General features: G+C 36.1%; 1 protein-coding gene across 1 annotated transcript in view; it reads left to right on the top strand.

Moving 5' to 3' along the window:
* The window catches only part of LOC117322342 (protein quiver-like), a 102,318-nt gene extending 87,534 nt beyond the window's left edge, over nt 1–14,784 (top strand). The window contains exons 3-4 of the mRNA XM_033877204.1: nt 8,789–8,947; nt 10,461–14,784. Coding sequence (XP_033733095.1) covers nt 8,789–8,947; nt 10,461–10,675 — 374 coding nt within the window. The 3' untranslated portion in view covers nt 10,676–14,784. The remainder of the gene's footprint in view (nt 1–8,788; nt 8,948–10,460) is intronic.
* Nucleotides 14,785–15,811: the final 1,027 nt, after the last annotated feature.

Genomic DNA, 15,811 nt, shown 5'->3' with positions numbered 1-15,811 from the left:
TTTCTGTCTGGCTTGTACACAGAGAATAAAAACTGATGTATTATACCTAGAACACAAACCTATCCGGAATATAGACTCCCCTCCGATCAATACTGGACATTAAACTTGACAATTATCAGTGGCGAGTACAAAAATAACGAGTTCTGTGCTGCCAGACTGTAACTTGCACAAGAGACCTTCCATTTCCAACCTCTGCCAAAAACTCTTGGCTTTAACGGAAAAAATATTTACCACGGGACACTTTCAAGGCATACAAAAATCCTTTCTCCAAACAATGTGCCGAAAGAAGGTTCCAAAGTTTATCGATATTCTACAACACGCGGAGAAATGTTCCGAAATGCATACAGATAAGGTTGCGCTTAAGCTAAATCAGAAATTTATACATGTATATATCTAAAGGTTAGTGATTTTTTTGATATCATGTATTAAAAAATATATATATATATATATATATGTTGTGTTTTATACCGCACCTGCGCAATAATGACGTGAAACCAATGGAAATAACATCTATCGTTTAGTCATTTATTTTATTTACTTATATAAATCTAAAAACATTTTTTATCTAAACATTATAGAAATTTAGTTTTCACTCCCATCTCCCTGTAAAATTGCATTGCTGAATTTTATAAATATGAGCAATGTTAACAGGGACTATTTTCTCTCGATTCCTGTCTCCTTTGCACAAATCCTTTTTCTTAACAGCTATATACAAAAAAAGTTTACTTATAAAAAAACATATGAATTATTCAAGGATATATTTTTACGTCATGAAGGTTTTTATGTTATAGCCAAATAATTAATTTTTCTTTGTTTTCATGGTAAATACTCAAATGTGATTGGTTGAAAAATTCTTTCCATTCTTCTATGAAAGAAATTCCGAGAATGGCGCGAAGAACGTGACGTCACAATACGACAATTTGCAAACAAAATTTGTTTCATACCCCGATGAAACTAAAAAAAATGACATCAATCCTTAAATAAATATAATCAAATTAATCCTCACATTTTGATTTTTTTTTATCGATGGACTTTTTTCTCTTGGAAATCAGTACGCCGCTGTATCATCCAATCAAAATCAATGTTAGAAAAGGTGACGTCATTTCTAACGTTATGGGTTGATAACATAAATTTAAAGCCAGTGCAAACGCTGGTTTTGTAGCATGGATTTGCAAGATTAAATCATCGAGAGGAAAGGAGAAAATTCTAGTTATCTTAATGTAATTATGTAAAGCATCAGAAACAGATTTGGTCGTTGATAGGTGATTGGAGTGTGCCATATTGAGATCAATATAGTATAGCGTACATCTCAAATAAAACAGCATTAACTCAAGTCTACCTGGGCCGCGGTGGCCGAGTGGTTAAGGTGTACCGACACTTTATCACTAGCCCTCCACCTCTGGGTTGCGAGTTCGAAACCTACGTGGGGCAGTTGACAGGTACTGACCGTAGGCCGGTGGTTTTTCTCCGGGTACTCCGGCTTTCCTCCACCTCCAAAACCTGGCACGTCCTTAAATGACCCTGGCTGTTAATAGGACGTTAAACAAAAACAAACAAACAAACAAAATCCTATCAGAATATAAAGGATTAAAAAAATAAATAGAAAAAAGAAATTCTATTATTTTCTGTAATTAGTTTGTCTTGAAACTACAATAGGGATGACGGTTTAACAGCGGAACAATGACTCATTATCGACAGACTGATATAATTATCAGAGGAGGAAAATTAATCAATAATGAATTTTATCTAAGGTCGTGTAACTGGCAAGAGCTGACATCAGCAATAACTGTGTCTAATCACGGAACCGGAGTAATTCCGGAAAACACATACTTGTCGGCCGATGGTGTCATGTGACACGGTTCAATGAAACCACAGAAAAAAATGTCGAATTAGCAATTTGTAGTCATGGTGCACAGACGTTCTGTTGCATAAATAATTGAATATTGTATATAACATTACATTTGCATATCGTTTGTGTGATTATTTTTCTGTTGTTGTTGTTGTTCAGAGCCTACCAACCGGACACAGTATCCGGTCATGTTATGCTTACAACAGGCGAAACCAGTTGTGCCATTCCCAAAAATGCTTAGGGCTCAGTATGTTTGGAAGAGGGAAAACTGGTTCGCTCGTTATCAGTTATCAGGTGGGGTGCCCTGCTGGGTGTCTTCAGCGGTAGCTTTAGTGAGTACAGCTTTTACACCAAAGCCTCCAAAACCACAAACTATCTATATATACATGTATCTCGTAGAGAGACAATCCTTAAATGACAATAGCATTCAATCAGATCAATCCAAAAATACTGAAAAGCTGCTACCGTTTGAGAGACTCTGGCATATATCGGGATGGGTGGGGGTTAGAACCATAAAACCTTCATCACGGGGGCGATTGCTTCACTAAAGGCGAAAGGTCAGTGGGGGAAATTAGAAGAACAAAGTTGTTCAGAAAAAAAAGAGAAAAGATAAGATTCCAAATTTAGTCTCCTCTCAGTTGTATAATTATATGAAAATAATGAATAGAAACCTTGTTTGGCAACATCTGCCAGAAATATAATATGTACCAACATTTGGTCATACAAATGTAAGACCTGAGCATTACCGAATGCTTTAGATTTAATATATTCAGATACAGGCTATAAGAGGGCATAACATATTTTACATTACATATTCATATTTAGATTCCTACCTCCAGATCATCACTTTTAACGTCATTTCACATCTCGAGCTAGACATCCACGCACAGCATCACCCAGAAACCCCGATCCTGGTTAACCTATCAGGGAAGGCACAGCAAATGCGTTTTAACGGCGTCTGCGTTCGAAGTGTTTAGAGGAAGCCGAAATTGCATTTCTGGCGCTTGGCTCGTAAAATCGCAACTCTTCTGGTCGTTAGGCACATCGCGGCCAATAGCAAACACGACAAAATGTTTCGACACGCCGAAATGTAAAGCACTTCACCTATTTTTGACTACAAAATGGCCATTCGAGTAATGCTCCATTTGTGAAGTCGCATGTACTTGTGAAATTTCATTTCGGATTTGGATTTGTTCAAAATACCAGTAAAACTATTACGTGCTGCTTCTTGAATAAATTGGAAACTTTAGTGTTTCAATTGCTTCCTCGATGCTCTGAGAAGAAAGCAAAATACGCAGATTGTTAATTGCACTGAATGTTTTTTTTTAATTTCATTTGGTATTTCGTTTGTTTAATTCATGCTTTGTTGTTACCGTCTTCTCGTTGAATCTCGTCAATACAGCCAAGACAGAGTTTTATACACACCAACCATCTTGTTGAAGCCACAATCGATACAGGAACACCGAACACGATATTGTTTTAGCACAAGGAATCTAAAATATTCCAATTATTTCTATCGTTACAGAGAAATCTCATTAATTTTAATTTCGCTTGGTCTCGTAAAGATGGACGATGCCTCGCTGCAAACCGCAGTACTATCTGCTTCAATCATCTGTAACGGGGATTCTGGATATCCGACGTGGTAAATTATGGGAAAAAAAGTGTTAACATTTTATCGCATATCTAGAAATGCATTGGCTTCTCCACTGACATCATAATGACATTTAAATTTTCTAAATCAAAAGATCTAATCTTCCTTCGAGACTGCTGAAACAGCAACCGAGCGTTACTGAATGCAAATGATGGCAAAGAATCATACAATTGTGTTATTTTTTTAGAAATTTAGTTTCGGATTTTTCCCTTACGTTCCGTTTTGTGTTGATGGAGAACAATGAAATCCGTCTAAAATAATAAATATTTCTCTCCAGTTCTGATTGTATTTGGATGGTTTTTAATTAAGTTTGATTTAGGAGTGCAATGAAAGCAACATAGGTGATTTTGATCCATATTTTTAAATATTTGGGACTAATAAGACTGCAATGTGCAGAAAATTTTCGCGCAGCCTCTACCCGGAAGTTGAAACAATAATCATAATCAGTGACTCTGCTACTCCTCCCTCGCCTTAATTCATGTTTCAGTGCCGTGAAATGATTACTTATTCCGGATTATTTTACCGTGGGTCGTTTTTCTTTTTAATTCTGATTTTGATTCATTCCATTGTTCGCTTATTTGATACCATGACGATATTAATCCTTGATACATCGATTGGTGTTTGTAAAACAATCAACCTGTCCATAAAAACTGTCATATAGTTATATATGACAATCATATTTTGAGAGGAAGAACGGAAAGATAGACGTGAATTGGAGGGTGAAAATGGATGCAAAATCTACGAAAATAACGTCTGCCATTTGACTTCCCGTGTGAATGATTCGGCTCAGTAGACTCAATGACGCACGTGTTTCGAAAGTCAAGGTTGGCATATATCGGGTCGATGCAACATAAACGGTTGAAATGAATATATCAGGCCTACTCACATTTACGTTTCACCAAATTATTCATGATCTCATTTACGCTTGAATGCATGATCGCTGAAGCGCTTGGTCTGGATAGTTGTCGACACAAACTTATTTTCTGGTTCATTCTATCGTCCCACGGGGACAATGCACATAACAGGACGAATGTGTGTTTTATATGTATTATATACATGGGCCAAGTGATGGCAATTTGCGCCGATTCCCCATGTATATCATTGCCATTGTTGTTATTTGTTTTGTTTTTATTTTGTTTTGTATTGATTAACGTCCAATCAACAGCTAGTGTCATTTAAGGACGGCCTCCCCTGTGTGTCAGATGCTTGCGTGTGGCGAGTTTGTGTTTATGAGGCTGTTTTATGTTTGTCTTTGTCTCCACGTGATAGCGGGGAACTGAACTTTTTGAGTGTTTATTAGCCGACTTGTACTCCGGACAAATGACGGCGAGTAACAACATAAACGTTGATTACTTCAAGTACATTCAGTTTCACAGAATCCAATGACAATTTGTGTATTTCTGTCATATTTGCGATATAAATATACTCCATGCTATTACCACCCTCAACAATTTTGAGCTTCCCTTTTTTACCTTAAATTCAAAGCGAATGTATAATAACATACCGAAGAAATTCTATCGTTAAATAATTGACGATATCCCGAAAAAAATCTACCATTAGATTATTAATTACATCTAAAAGAAATCTATCATTAAAGAATAAATTACATTTCGAAAAAAATGTATCATTAAATAATTAATTACGTCCCGAAAAAAATCTATCATTAAAGAATAAATTACATCCCAGATAAAATTCTATAGTGGAATAATTAATTACCTCCGAAGAGATTATATCGTTGAATAATTAATTATATCCCGAATAAAATTCTACCATTAGATAATTAATTACCCCCCCCCCCCCCCCCAAAAAAAAAAAAAATTTCATTAAAGAATAAATTACATCCCAAATAATTTTTGTTTGTTAAATAATTAATTACATCCCGAATAAATTATGTTCTTAAACAATTAATTGCATCTTAAATGAATTCTGTCTGTCGTTCCCAGCCTTTATATTAGATATTGTACCGTCAAGACACTGTTGTTATTGTTTTAGTTTGTAGGTGATTATTAGAAATATTTCTTTATTGTGGAAGCCAATTTATACATTTTTGTGAAAAAGAGTAAACACTCTCGACGGCTTGGCATCTTTTATGAATCATGATAGACAACAGCTTTGTTGATTGGTTATCTGAAAATATGGCCGTCTACAACACGTTCCATGGATATTGGGGATGGACGCCGTTTCCTGGAGCTACAATATAAAGCATGGTGGTCTTTTGATATGCACACGAGATTTAGCGAGATTTCCCCATGCAGGAGGCACCATATGTCTATTGCCGTTTACAGCTTTCATCTTTCTGTGTGTTGTCACGAGCATCAGCCAATCTAATGTATTGAAGCTTGCTCTAAATTCGCCGAGTCTTCTCTGATTATCAAACATAGTCTCGCGATTTATGTTGTCTGTCTGTGCGTCTCACTCATCGGGGCCGCTTGTGCATTTTGCATTAATCTCTGCCTTCCGCTTTCTGCTGAAGGTCATTTTTGCCCAGGCGTTCGTCTCATCAAGATATAGACTGTACATGTACGTTACCATGACGACAGAAGCATTTTATTATTTGTTCCTTGGGAAACAAAGTGTCTGGCGTTGGGGAGCTAAACCCACTCTGGAGGGATTTTATGTATGATGGTGGTCGCAGATTCTAAGCATACAGAGGAATGCGTTTGTGCTAGAGAATTAGATGATATGGGCATCGGTTGATTAAATGTCACAGCAGTCTTACCGCCAGACTTACCTTAACCCTGTCGAAATGATGTTAACGTCCCCACAGTGGATACAGACTGAGTTTATGTCGGTACACACATCGACATCTCCGACATTGTCTTATAGGGATGAATCAAAATATTCCGCTCCTCGTTGGAGTGGTATTTACGGACCTACATGTACAAGACCTCTTTTGAGAATAGAAACTGAGCAGTGGCGTAGGAAGTCGTCAAAAAGTGGGGGGGCAAATTTTTTTTTAACCTTACATTTTACGCACTAAACAAATCGTATGCCATCTCCGCAAAATTAGCCAATAATTATCATTTCAACATCCCATGATAATTTTGATAATTTATGTAGTACAAAATAAGTTATTTACGCAAATCAGGATATATCATTTATGGCAAAACATGAATCACCAGGTCCGGCCAGGATTTTCGAAAGGGCGGGGGGGCCAGTAATTTAGTAATAATGCGAGCGCCGTAGACGCGAGACGATTTTTTTTTTAACGAGGGGTCTGAGGGGCCGCCCAGCGGGTCCTGGGCAGCGCCCTGATAGGGGGTTCAAGGGGGTCTAAGCCCTCCGCGGAAAATGAAATATAGCACATTTCCAATAATTCGGGATCAGGCGCGGATCCAGGAGTTTTCGAAAGGGGGGTCCAGTAATTAAGTGATCATGCGAGCGCCGTAGGCGCGAGACGATTTTTTTTCCCCTTTTGCGAGAGGTCTGGGGGCTGCCAAGCGGGTACCAGGGTGGCAAAGCCCCCCTGCGGATCTGCAATCAAAAGGGGGGAGAAGTAATTTAGTGATAAAGCGAGCGCCGTAGGCGCGAGGCGATTTTTTTTTGTATTTCCTCGTACCTGTTGGTAAATAGTATCACTCGATTCACGTTAAAACCGCGCATTCTTATTCATGTTGTGTTTCTGTCTTGTTCTCATTATGAACTCAATTAACTTCACAAATTATCATCAACTTATTGAATCTATGTGATGAAGTTAAGCAAAATTTCGTATTAAGATATAAATATTGACTTACCAGGCTAGTGCAGACGACCGACACACAGGTCTGAGGATTGATATACTAGTATAAAAGTCGGAATGTTCCGGATGTACAAGATAAAGTTTTTATCGTTGCCTTCAAGAAAACATTATCGGTTCGAAAATATAGTAATACAGATATTTATCGAAATGAATATATAAATTCGTGTTTTTTCCCCTTTTTTAGATTTTCGATGTCAAAAAGTGGGGGGGGCAAAAAGATATGTTTGCCCCCCCCCCCCCCCCCCCCCCCCACTGTAAAAAGTGGGGGGGGGGGGGGGGGGGGGGCAATTGCCCCCCCTGCCCCCCCGCTTCCTACGCCACTGCTGAGGCAGTCGGCTTTCCATTATGTTATAAAATACATATGTACACAGCCAAGAAAAAAATATGATGAAGTGAAATTAATAAATATAGACGTGATGAATTTTAGAATCTTATTGGTCAGCTAGATCAAGTGTTTGTCTTTTGAAGACAAGATATAATAAACATATTCCAGGATTTTGTGACGTCACTGCATTGATATGCACGATGGTGATATTGAATATTTAAGGTTTGAAATAATTAAATCATATGAACATTGAGTTTCTTTACACTTTTCAACTTTTAACTAAATCTATTCGTTCATAACCTTGTTCTTCAAAACTATTGTCGTCCAGGATGAAAGCGTGCTCGTTGACTGACAAATGATACACAAGATATTATCACCTTTCATTGCAATTTGATAGTTAGATATAGTAGCTTAAATTTAACTGCAGCACACAGCTTGTTTCGTCCACCTATGACTCGTCAGTGATCTTGGGAACATCATACAGCGTTTTGTCCTTCTAGGACTCGTCAATGATTCTTAAAACATGGTACAGCTGTTTGTCCTTCAAGGATAAAATGGAAAACATTTAGAAGATATAGCTGATCTATTTTGTCGTTGTCACAAAGTTTGTCCGCTTTGTCTTCATGCGTCGTTACCAAGACTTGCCTTTGCTCGCTCAAAGAAAGAAAAAAAGTCCTTTTTGCGTTTACTCATTCATAAAAGAGTCGGTCTTGTCTATATTTGGTCAATACAATACGTTGTCCGTTTTGTCTATGTTTGATAATTACAAAACGTTGTCCGGTTTGTCTATATTTGTTCACAACAATACTTTGTCCGTATTGTCTTCATTTGGTCATTATACATTTTGTCCGTTTTGTCTATGCTTGTTTCTAACAAATCTTTGTCCGTTTTGTCTTTATTTGGTCAATACAATACTTTGTCCGTTTTGTCTTTATTTTGTCATTACAATACTTTGTCCGTTTTGTCTTTATTTTATCATTACAAATCTTTGTCCGTTTTGTCTTTATTTTGTCATTACAATACTTTGTCCGTTTTGTCTTTATTTGGTCATTACAATACTTTGTCCGTTTTGTCTTTATTTGGTCATTACAAAACTTTGTTCGTTTGTCTATATTTGGTAATTTACAAAACTTGAACCGTTTTGTCTATATTTGGTAATTACAAATTTTTTTCCGTTTTGTCTATTTTGACATTACAAAATTTTTGTCCGTTTTGTCTTTGCAGTAGACCGGAGTGACGGACCTATACAGTGCTATGAATGTTTATCTTTCTCCACCACCATGGACAATTACTGTGGCGACCCCTTTAACGAAACCAACAAGGGCGTTAAAATGATATCTTGTTACGGATTTTGTGTTAAATGGGTCCGAAACGTCCGGCCGGGTAAGTAATAATTATATATATTATGTCAAGAATCACAGGAACACGGTACAAGTTACTAGTCCATGGTCCAGAAGAATATTATTACATAGTACATAATATATAGATCGTGGGCTAGCAATTCGCGACAAGTCCCTGTGTAATGAATACTTAATTTGGCTCGTTGTTCGTCCAGTGAAATGTTAAACAATTGTAATTATTTTGGAAAGGGTTTTAATAATGTTTGTTATAACTTGAATCCAATCCTATTTGCTTTGATGTATGGTAATAATGTTTGAATCATAGTAAAATAATTGTCACGATATTTTCTAAGATGTTTTTTTTGTCAAATAATTTATATTTTTACCTATTTACAAATGTTGTAATACTTACAACTTATAGGTAATATTTACCTGTATATCATATAACTTTATTTTGCAATATTTTTACATATTGGCAAGCTAATTGGCATAGTCCATAGTTCTCGCGACGTTGTGGACTCGTAAACTTGGGTACATCCGGTTACACAAATTAATACTAACAAGAAATATCTTTAAACAAGATAAACGGCATAGTTTTAATAATGGTAGTTATAATGTAAAACTGCGGGTGAAATAAATTAGCGAACTAACTAATAATCGCATTTCAGCACGGATAACAAAATCAGGTATATCAGTTTGAATAATATTTAGTGATTGTAACACTGCGTTTGAATCAGGAATATAATTTTTAATGTGTCATTTGAAAAGATACATCCACTTATTCAGCTTGCATTCAATCTTAATTTTGTTTCGTCTTTAACTGCATATCTGCATTTTTCATTTACCGCTACATTGACCAATCACATACTTCATCTTGACCAGTAACGCTACCTTTCGCGTCATATCCGGGGCCAAAAGAAAATTATACGGCTATGCCGAACAAAGGTGTATATGTTTTTTATGGTTATTGATCGTATGCTACATTTAAAGACTTAGAAATAGACTTCCGTATGTCACAGCCAGTACTAGATTCTATGATTTGGATTTCGGTGACTATGCTCTGTCGCCCACATCAGGAAAAGTAAATCATAAAACTCAATAAAGGTCGGGATGAACGAAAGGCTTTTAGTTTAAACAATATTTATTCATTAATCAAAATAGTCAATACAAATACAAATATTTTTATGGGATGGGAAAACAAGCTTAGAGCTTATATTAATTAAAGGCTTTTCAAATGCATGCTTCTCAACCTGAAGAAAATGTTTCACAATATTTAAAAAAAAATTGTGATAATTTATATTGATTTATATGTGAAATATATGCATAATGATAAAGGCGAACTTCATTATCTAACGAGTGCGGGAAGGGGCGAGGTATCCAAAAATTTCAAAGTAACGGTGTATCTTTTATTTTTATTTTTTTTAAATCGAAACTGAATATTTTGTTTGAGTTAAGCAGGATCTTCGAGTTGTCAGATTTCGAAATAACGAAGTGAGAGTATATTGATTATGTTATGTATACAGGTGGTATATATTATATATTATCTATATTTGTAGGGGTGGTACGATACCAGCGGACATGTTCCTCCAACCTAACTATCACCATGAACATTAATGCCGTTTGTATAGCCGAGTCCAGGCCTCGGACCGGAAATATATGCTTCTGTGAAAAACGGAAATGCAACGCAGGGATATCATTAAAATCAGAAACTCACGTGCGCTCCCTAATGACGTTTCTTATCTTAGCCATACTTCTCACTCGCTTTCGATAGAAGATAGTTTATGGATAGACAATTCACTTCACGTGCAGATCGGCACTATCAATGGCCTTTGTGTATAAATACTGCTAAAATATTGAAATATTGTGTGTCACGTGCATAATATATGACAAGGGTCACGTGATAAATTGGCGGGAATGTTCCTTTTTACTTATGTGATATATATATAGGTCACGTGATCTCCCGTGCTCAGGAAGTGAACGGGATTGTCCAGAATAGTGATGTAACATTGCATCTCACGACTGTTAGAACTTAGAGTGATACGGAGTGTGTAACTCATGCAGAACGATGAATATTCATGAGCTGTGTGGGGGTATTAATACTGTTTCAACAATTTTGACTCCTTAACTATTCTGCGATCGATTCATCGCGTCATCCTTCTTTAATTCGATTTTATTAGTTCATTAGAGTGCTCCGCCCCTGGATATGACCACGAGCACATCACTTGATTTTTGGAATCGAATGTGACATAAACGGATGTGACGTCATCGGAAACAGTTTTGACCCATTGGCTAGGATGTAAACAACCATGCTGTCATAACGAGACCGGATATAATGATCTGTGTATAATATAATATGATGTAACCACGTGATGGTTACACATCCAGGCATGACGTAAATGTTTGTAACCGGATGTGACGTAAAAGATTACACAGATTCTTTAATATAATATTTTCCATTGGCAAAACTTTTAATAAGTCACGATGTAGAAAGTCTGATATATCCATCTTCACATATTTTTTTTTCTAATTCTTTATAGTACTTCCGGTAGCTACAGCGATAGTATATAGATTTAATATGATCGTCTTCAGATCGTTTGCACAGAAAACTAGCTCATAAATTATATACTCTTTTTGAAAAAAATAAGTGTTTATCTCACTTTTTGTAGGATAAATTTACATTTTAAAATTTGTATTTTAAAACATACTGTTAATTCTATAATGACGATCCGATTATTGATATTTATCCTTTCTTCTCGTCCTTTCGTTTTATTACTGCCCATTAAACATGTTGGTTGCACCTCAAAGATCGACAGAGGAAAGGAATGGATGCGTATGGTTAGAATTTGGCCCTATTATCGGCAAATCAGTGAGAACATTTGACAGCGGGAGTATGTGTGTGCGCGTGTTATCTCATAATTAAACACATTTAGACTTTTAAACCAGTTTCACGTATGTTTAAGACTCCATCACACGTTCATTATATATCATCTATTTTGCTTGTAAAATAACCAGACATTTTTTCTTGTTTTATTTTTCATGTAAACAGCTCATATGGGCGCCTTAGAAGAATTTCATTACATGGGCGTTGTTTATAAACTTGTTACTATTGTTATATATTAATTATATATTAATATATTGTTTATTGATTTTGGAGCTTGTTAATTAGACAGGAGCGATTTATATATACACAGAAACATGCCTGCACGTGAATCAGGAAATATATATGGTCATGTAGTTACACGTGATACAAATTATTGAATGTACATTACGTATTCTGCCCATCAGTTTCATTCACAGCCTCTGAAACATCATTATAAGGGCGATAACTCCGACAGTCTTACGATCAATCGCAGCATCTCGGGAAATTTCCGGCACCACTCGGAAATTCCCGAGTGTTACCGGAAATTTCCCCGAGATGTTGCGATTGTCTTACGATATTGTACATCTTGTTTAAAGAATGGGACTAAAGTAAAAAAAAATCATGATTACGACTTAATTAAATTTTGATATAGCAATTTTGACAAACGTCCCACGGTCAACACACCGTTCTATGAAAACTACATCATTATTCTAAGTCGTAATCACGAGACAAATAAGTCTTAATTACGAGACACATATGTATCTATGTATAGGTAATGTCGTAATAATGGCATAAAAATACTACACGTGACACTAACCGATTTCATCTAAATTTATTTTTTTCGAATTCGAATTAACTGAGATACATATAGTTCGACATAATTGAACGAAAAAGGACTTTGAGAAAAAAGTGATTTCCCGCTATGATGAAGTGTACACTTTTAAGTTGATATGGATCGCCATAACTGGGTTTGCAGTTAGAGTTTGTAATTATTGATCTGTTAGTTTGGACTTCATCATCATGGGGATTTACCGTAATGCTCGTCATAACATCATTTTCAATTCAGAGCTCGTCATAATGGGACTTTTTTTCCCCAAAAAAACGTTATTAGATCGACTTCTCCCCCAAAGAGTTGGTGTAAAACTTGATTGGCAGCTTCCACTACAAATCCTTTTATTCTGTTACACATAACTCTGGTTCCCGACACTTTATCACTAGCTCTCCACCTCTGGGTTGCGAGTTCGAAACCTACGTGGGGCAGTTGCCAGGTACTGACTGTAGGCCGGTGGCTTTTCTCCGGGTACTCCGGCTTTCCTCCACCTCCAAAACCTGGCACGTCCTTAAATGACCCTGGCTGTTAATAGGACGTTAAACAAAAACAAACAAACAAACTCTGGTTTCTGATAAGTCGTCCAAAAAACGTTCAGATTAAAAAAAATAACCTGCTATATGTAAGCGCCATAGTGACATTGATGTACATGTATGTAAAGCATTAGGCCGACATGTATGTAAGCGTCCGATTGATATGGCCTCTTCGGGATGAGTATGGTCTATACGCTACAGATCGAGTATAGGTCTACGTACTCATGTAGACAAGTATGTTATGCCTACATACTCAAACTGTCAGTTTATTGTAAAAAACATAGGTGGTGATCTTCCATTTTACTTCCAATTTTCCTTTGTTGACTACTGACGTAGCATATGCTCTGTTTTCATGGCGACGGGCAATCTGTAAGGAGGGTGTGTTTCTGTTAAACCTTCGACGAGAGCCCTTTGTGTATTCCTTCATCGTAATCTATCCGGAAATCTGGTTATATCGGAACCGCTTTAATTCATACTTGATCGTGCATACAGTAAAACCCTTGCTTTTATGCGAATTATATCTTAAACTATCTCTTATTGGCCGAGTATTTTTTATAGCGGTATGGCCGATAAGTGCCAATATTTTGGTTCTTGGGTTTAATAGAATTTCTTTCGACCGGGTATTTTTGTTCGCTTTGAAAAACTTAATTAAGTCATGTCGTTTGTTTTGTCATAAGATAATGTTAAAGGGGAACTAATACTTCAGCCGCAAATTTGTTATTTTTGTCCTTTTCCTTTTTTCTAAAAATTGCATCAAAGCCATTTTAAATTACCTGTGATTTCCAAAACCGGATATGACGTACCATGAAGGAATGCGCGTTAAGCTGTCGACAGAATTGTTTTACTTAGTGATTTTAGTGAATATGGCTCTTCTAATTGTGATATTTCAAACTTTTTATTAATTTTATCATGAATGTAAGAATACATTATACCATGTATATATATATATAACTGATAGTAAACATTACTTAACCACTTAAATGTTAGATAATGGCCGTCTGCAATGTTTCCGCTTAAGTTGGTCAAAATGATTGTTTCATGTAAATCATAGATCATATCAGGAATGATTTGATAAGTATACAGAGTCGTTTAGTTCTGCTCAAGTTTAACATAGAAACATACGTATCTTTAAAAATACATCTATATATAAATCGGGCAAAGAATGAATTGGATGACATTTCGTTTTTAAACAATAGTTTAGCTAAACATATTACATATAAGGGAAAGGGGAAAAAATGAAATTAAAAGATTTCAAAATATTTCTTTTTTCAAATTTCAAGAACTTTAGAAATATTTGATACAGTAACACGTAAGAAAATGAATAAGCTTACTGTGTATTTCATTTTGAATATAAGTTATAGAATTTTCAGGTTTTGGGGGAAAAAAAAATCATTATTTTGGGGTTAGAAGAATTTAAATGGTATTTGCAGGATATTTCAACGCAAATAAATGATAAAATTTGCTCCCTTCCTGTTTAACCGGAAGTACACATTGGCGATATTGGTCTCGTTTTTTGTTAGGACGAGGAAAAAACTTATTTTCGCTGACACATCTCAGTTATATGCAATCTCAGTGTCGATATTTGCGTGTCATTTGCACCTCAATTACTTGTTTGTAAGGCATTTTCATTAAAATCAAAATAAAAAATGTCATTTTTAGTGTTATTTTATTTCGTCGAAAAATTTATGATTTGTCGTTTACAACCTCATTGGGCTAAGCAAACTCGAGTTATCTCCCATAGACCGACCATCCTCCATCCCATTAAGTAATTTCGAAGACAACCTTGACTGTTTAGTTTTTCTGAAACATGTCTCAATCAGAAACTGTTTTTATGGAATAATTTGAAATTTCATTTATATGGTTTTCGATATTATTTTCGTTTCTATGTAGTTTAGTTTAATTGTCGCAAATTCTTGCCCGAATGACTGAAAAACAAAGAGAATAAAACTGTCGAGAAATCAATACGGTCGAGAGAAAACAACTAATTTCAACTCAGTCGGCACAAAGTCCTATATGTATTTCTGTTACAATTCGTCAGAAATCCCATCTTCATGAGTATATCGTCTTTAAATACCCGGGTTATTTATACATTATATTTGTTTTCGTATTTTTAGCTCACCTGGTCCAAAGGACCAAGATGAGCTTATGCCATACCGTGGCGTCCTGCATCCGTCGTCCGTCGCCCGTCGGTCGACGAAGGACTTCTTCATAACCGCTGATCGAAATTGAACAAAATCTGACTGGTAGCATCATTGTGGGGTGGGAATAAAAAATTGTACAAATGGTGGAGCTGACCCCTGGGGGTCAGAGGGCGGGGCCAAAAGGGGTCAGATTGGCTACATTGATATACAGTGGAACTTCGTTAACTCGAAGTCGACGGGACCACGAAAAAACTTCGAGTTATCCGAGTGTTCGAATTAAGCGAGTTATCGTTTTTGGTGAAAAGTTTGGTCAATATTTGTCAACATTATATAATCATTATAACTTCGCTTTGTCGCTCATCAGTTTAGTGTGAAGACTGGTCAATACATGTAAATATATATGTAATGTTTCGTTATGTCACTTGTAATTTGGTGTAGTTTTGCCGATATACAGTCACGATAAAATTTCTTTCACTTAGTCACTTCAATAACGATCTGATGTGCAAGTCATGTTTGCAAAAGGTAAACGATAAAACGGAATTCG

This window comes from Pecten maximus, chromosome 2 (assembly GCF_902652985.1).
Source record: "Pecten maximus chromosome 2, xPecMax1.1, whole genome shotgun sequence".
Taxonomy (NCBI): Eukaryota; Metazoa; Mollusca; class Bivalvia; order Pectinida; family Pectinidae; genus Pecten; species Pecten maximus.
This window is presented reverse-complemented; position numbering and strand designations above follow the sequence as displayed.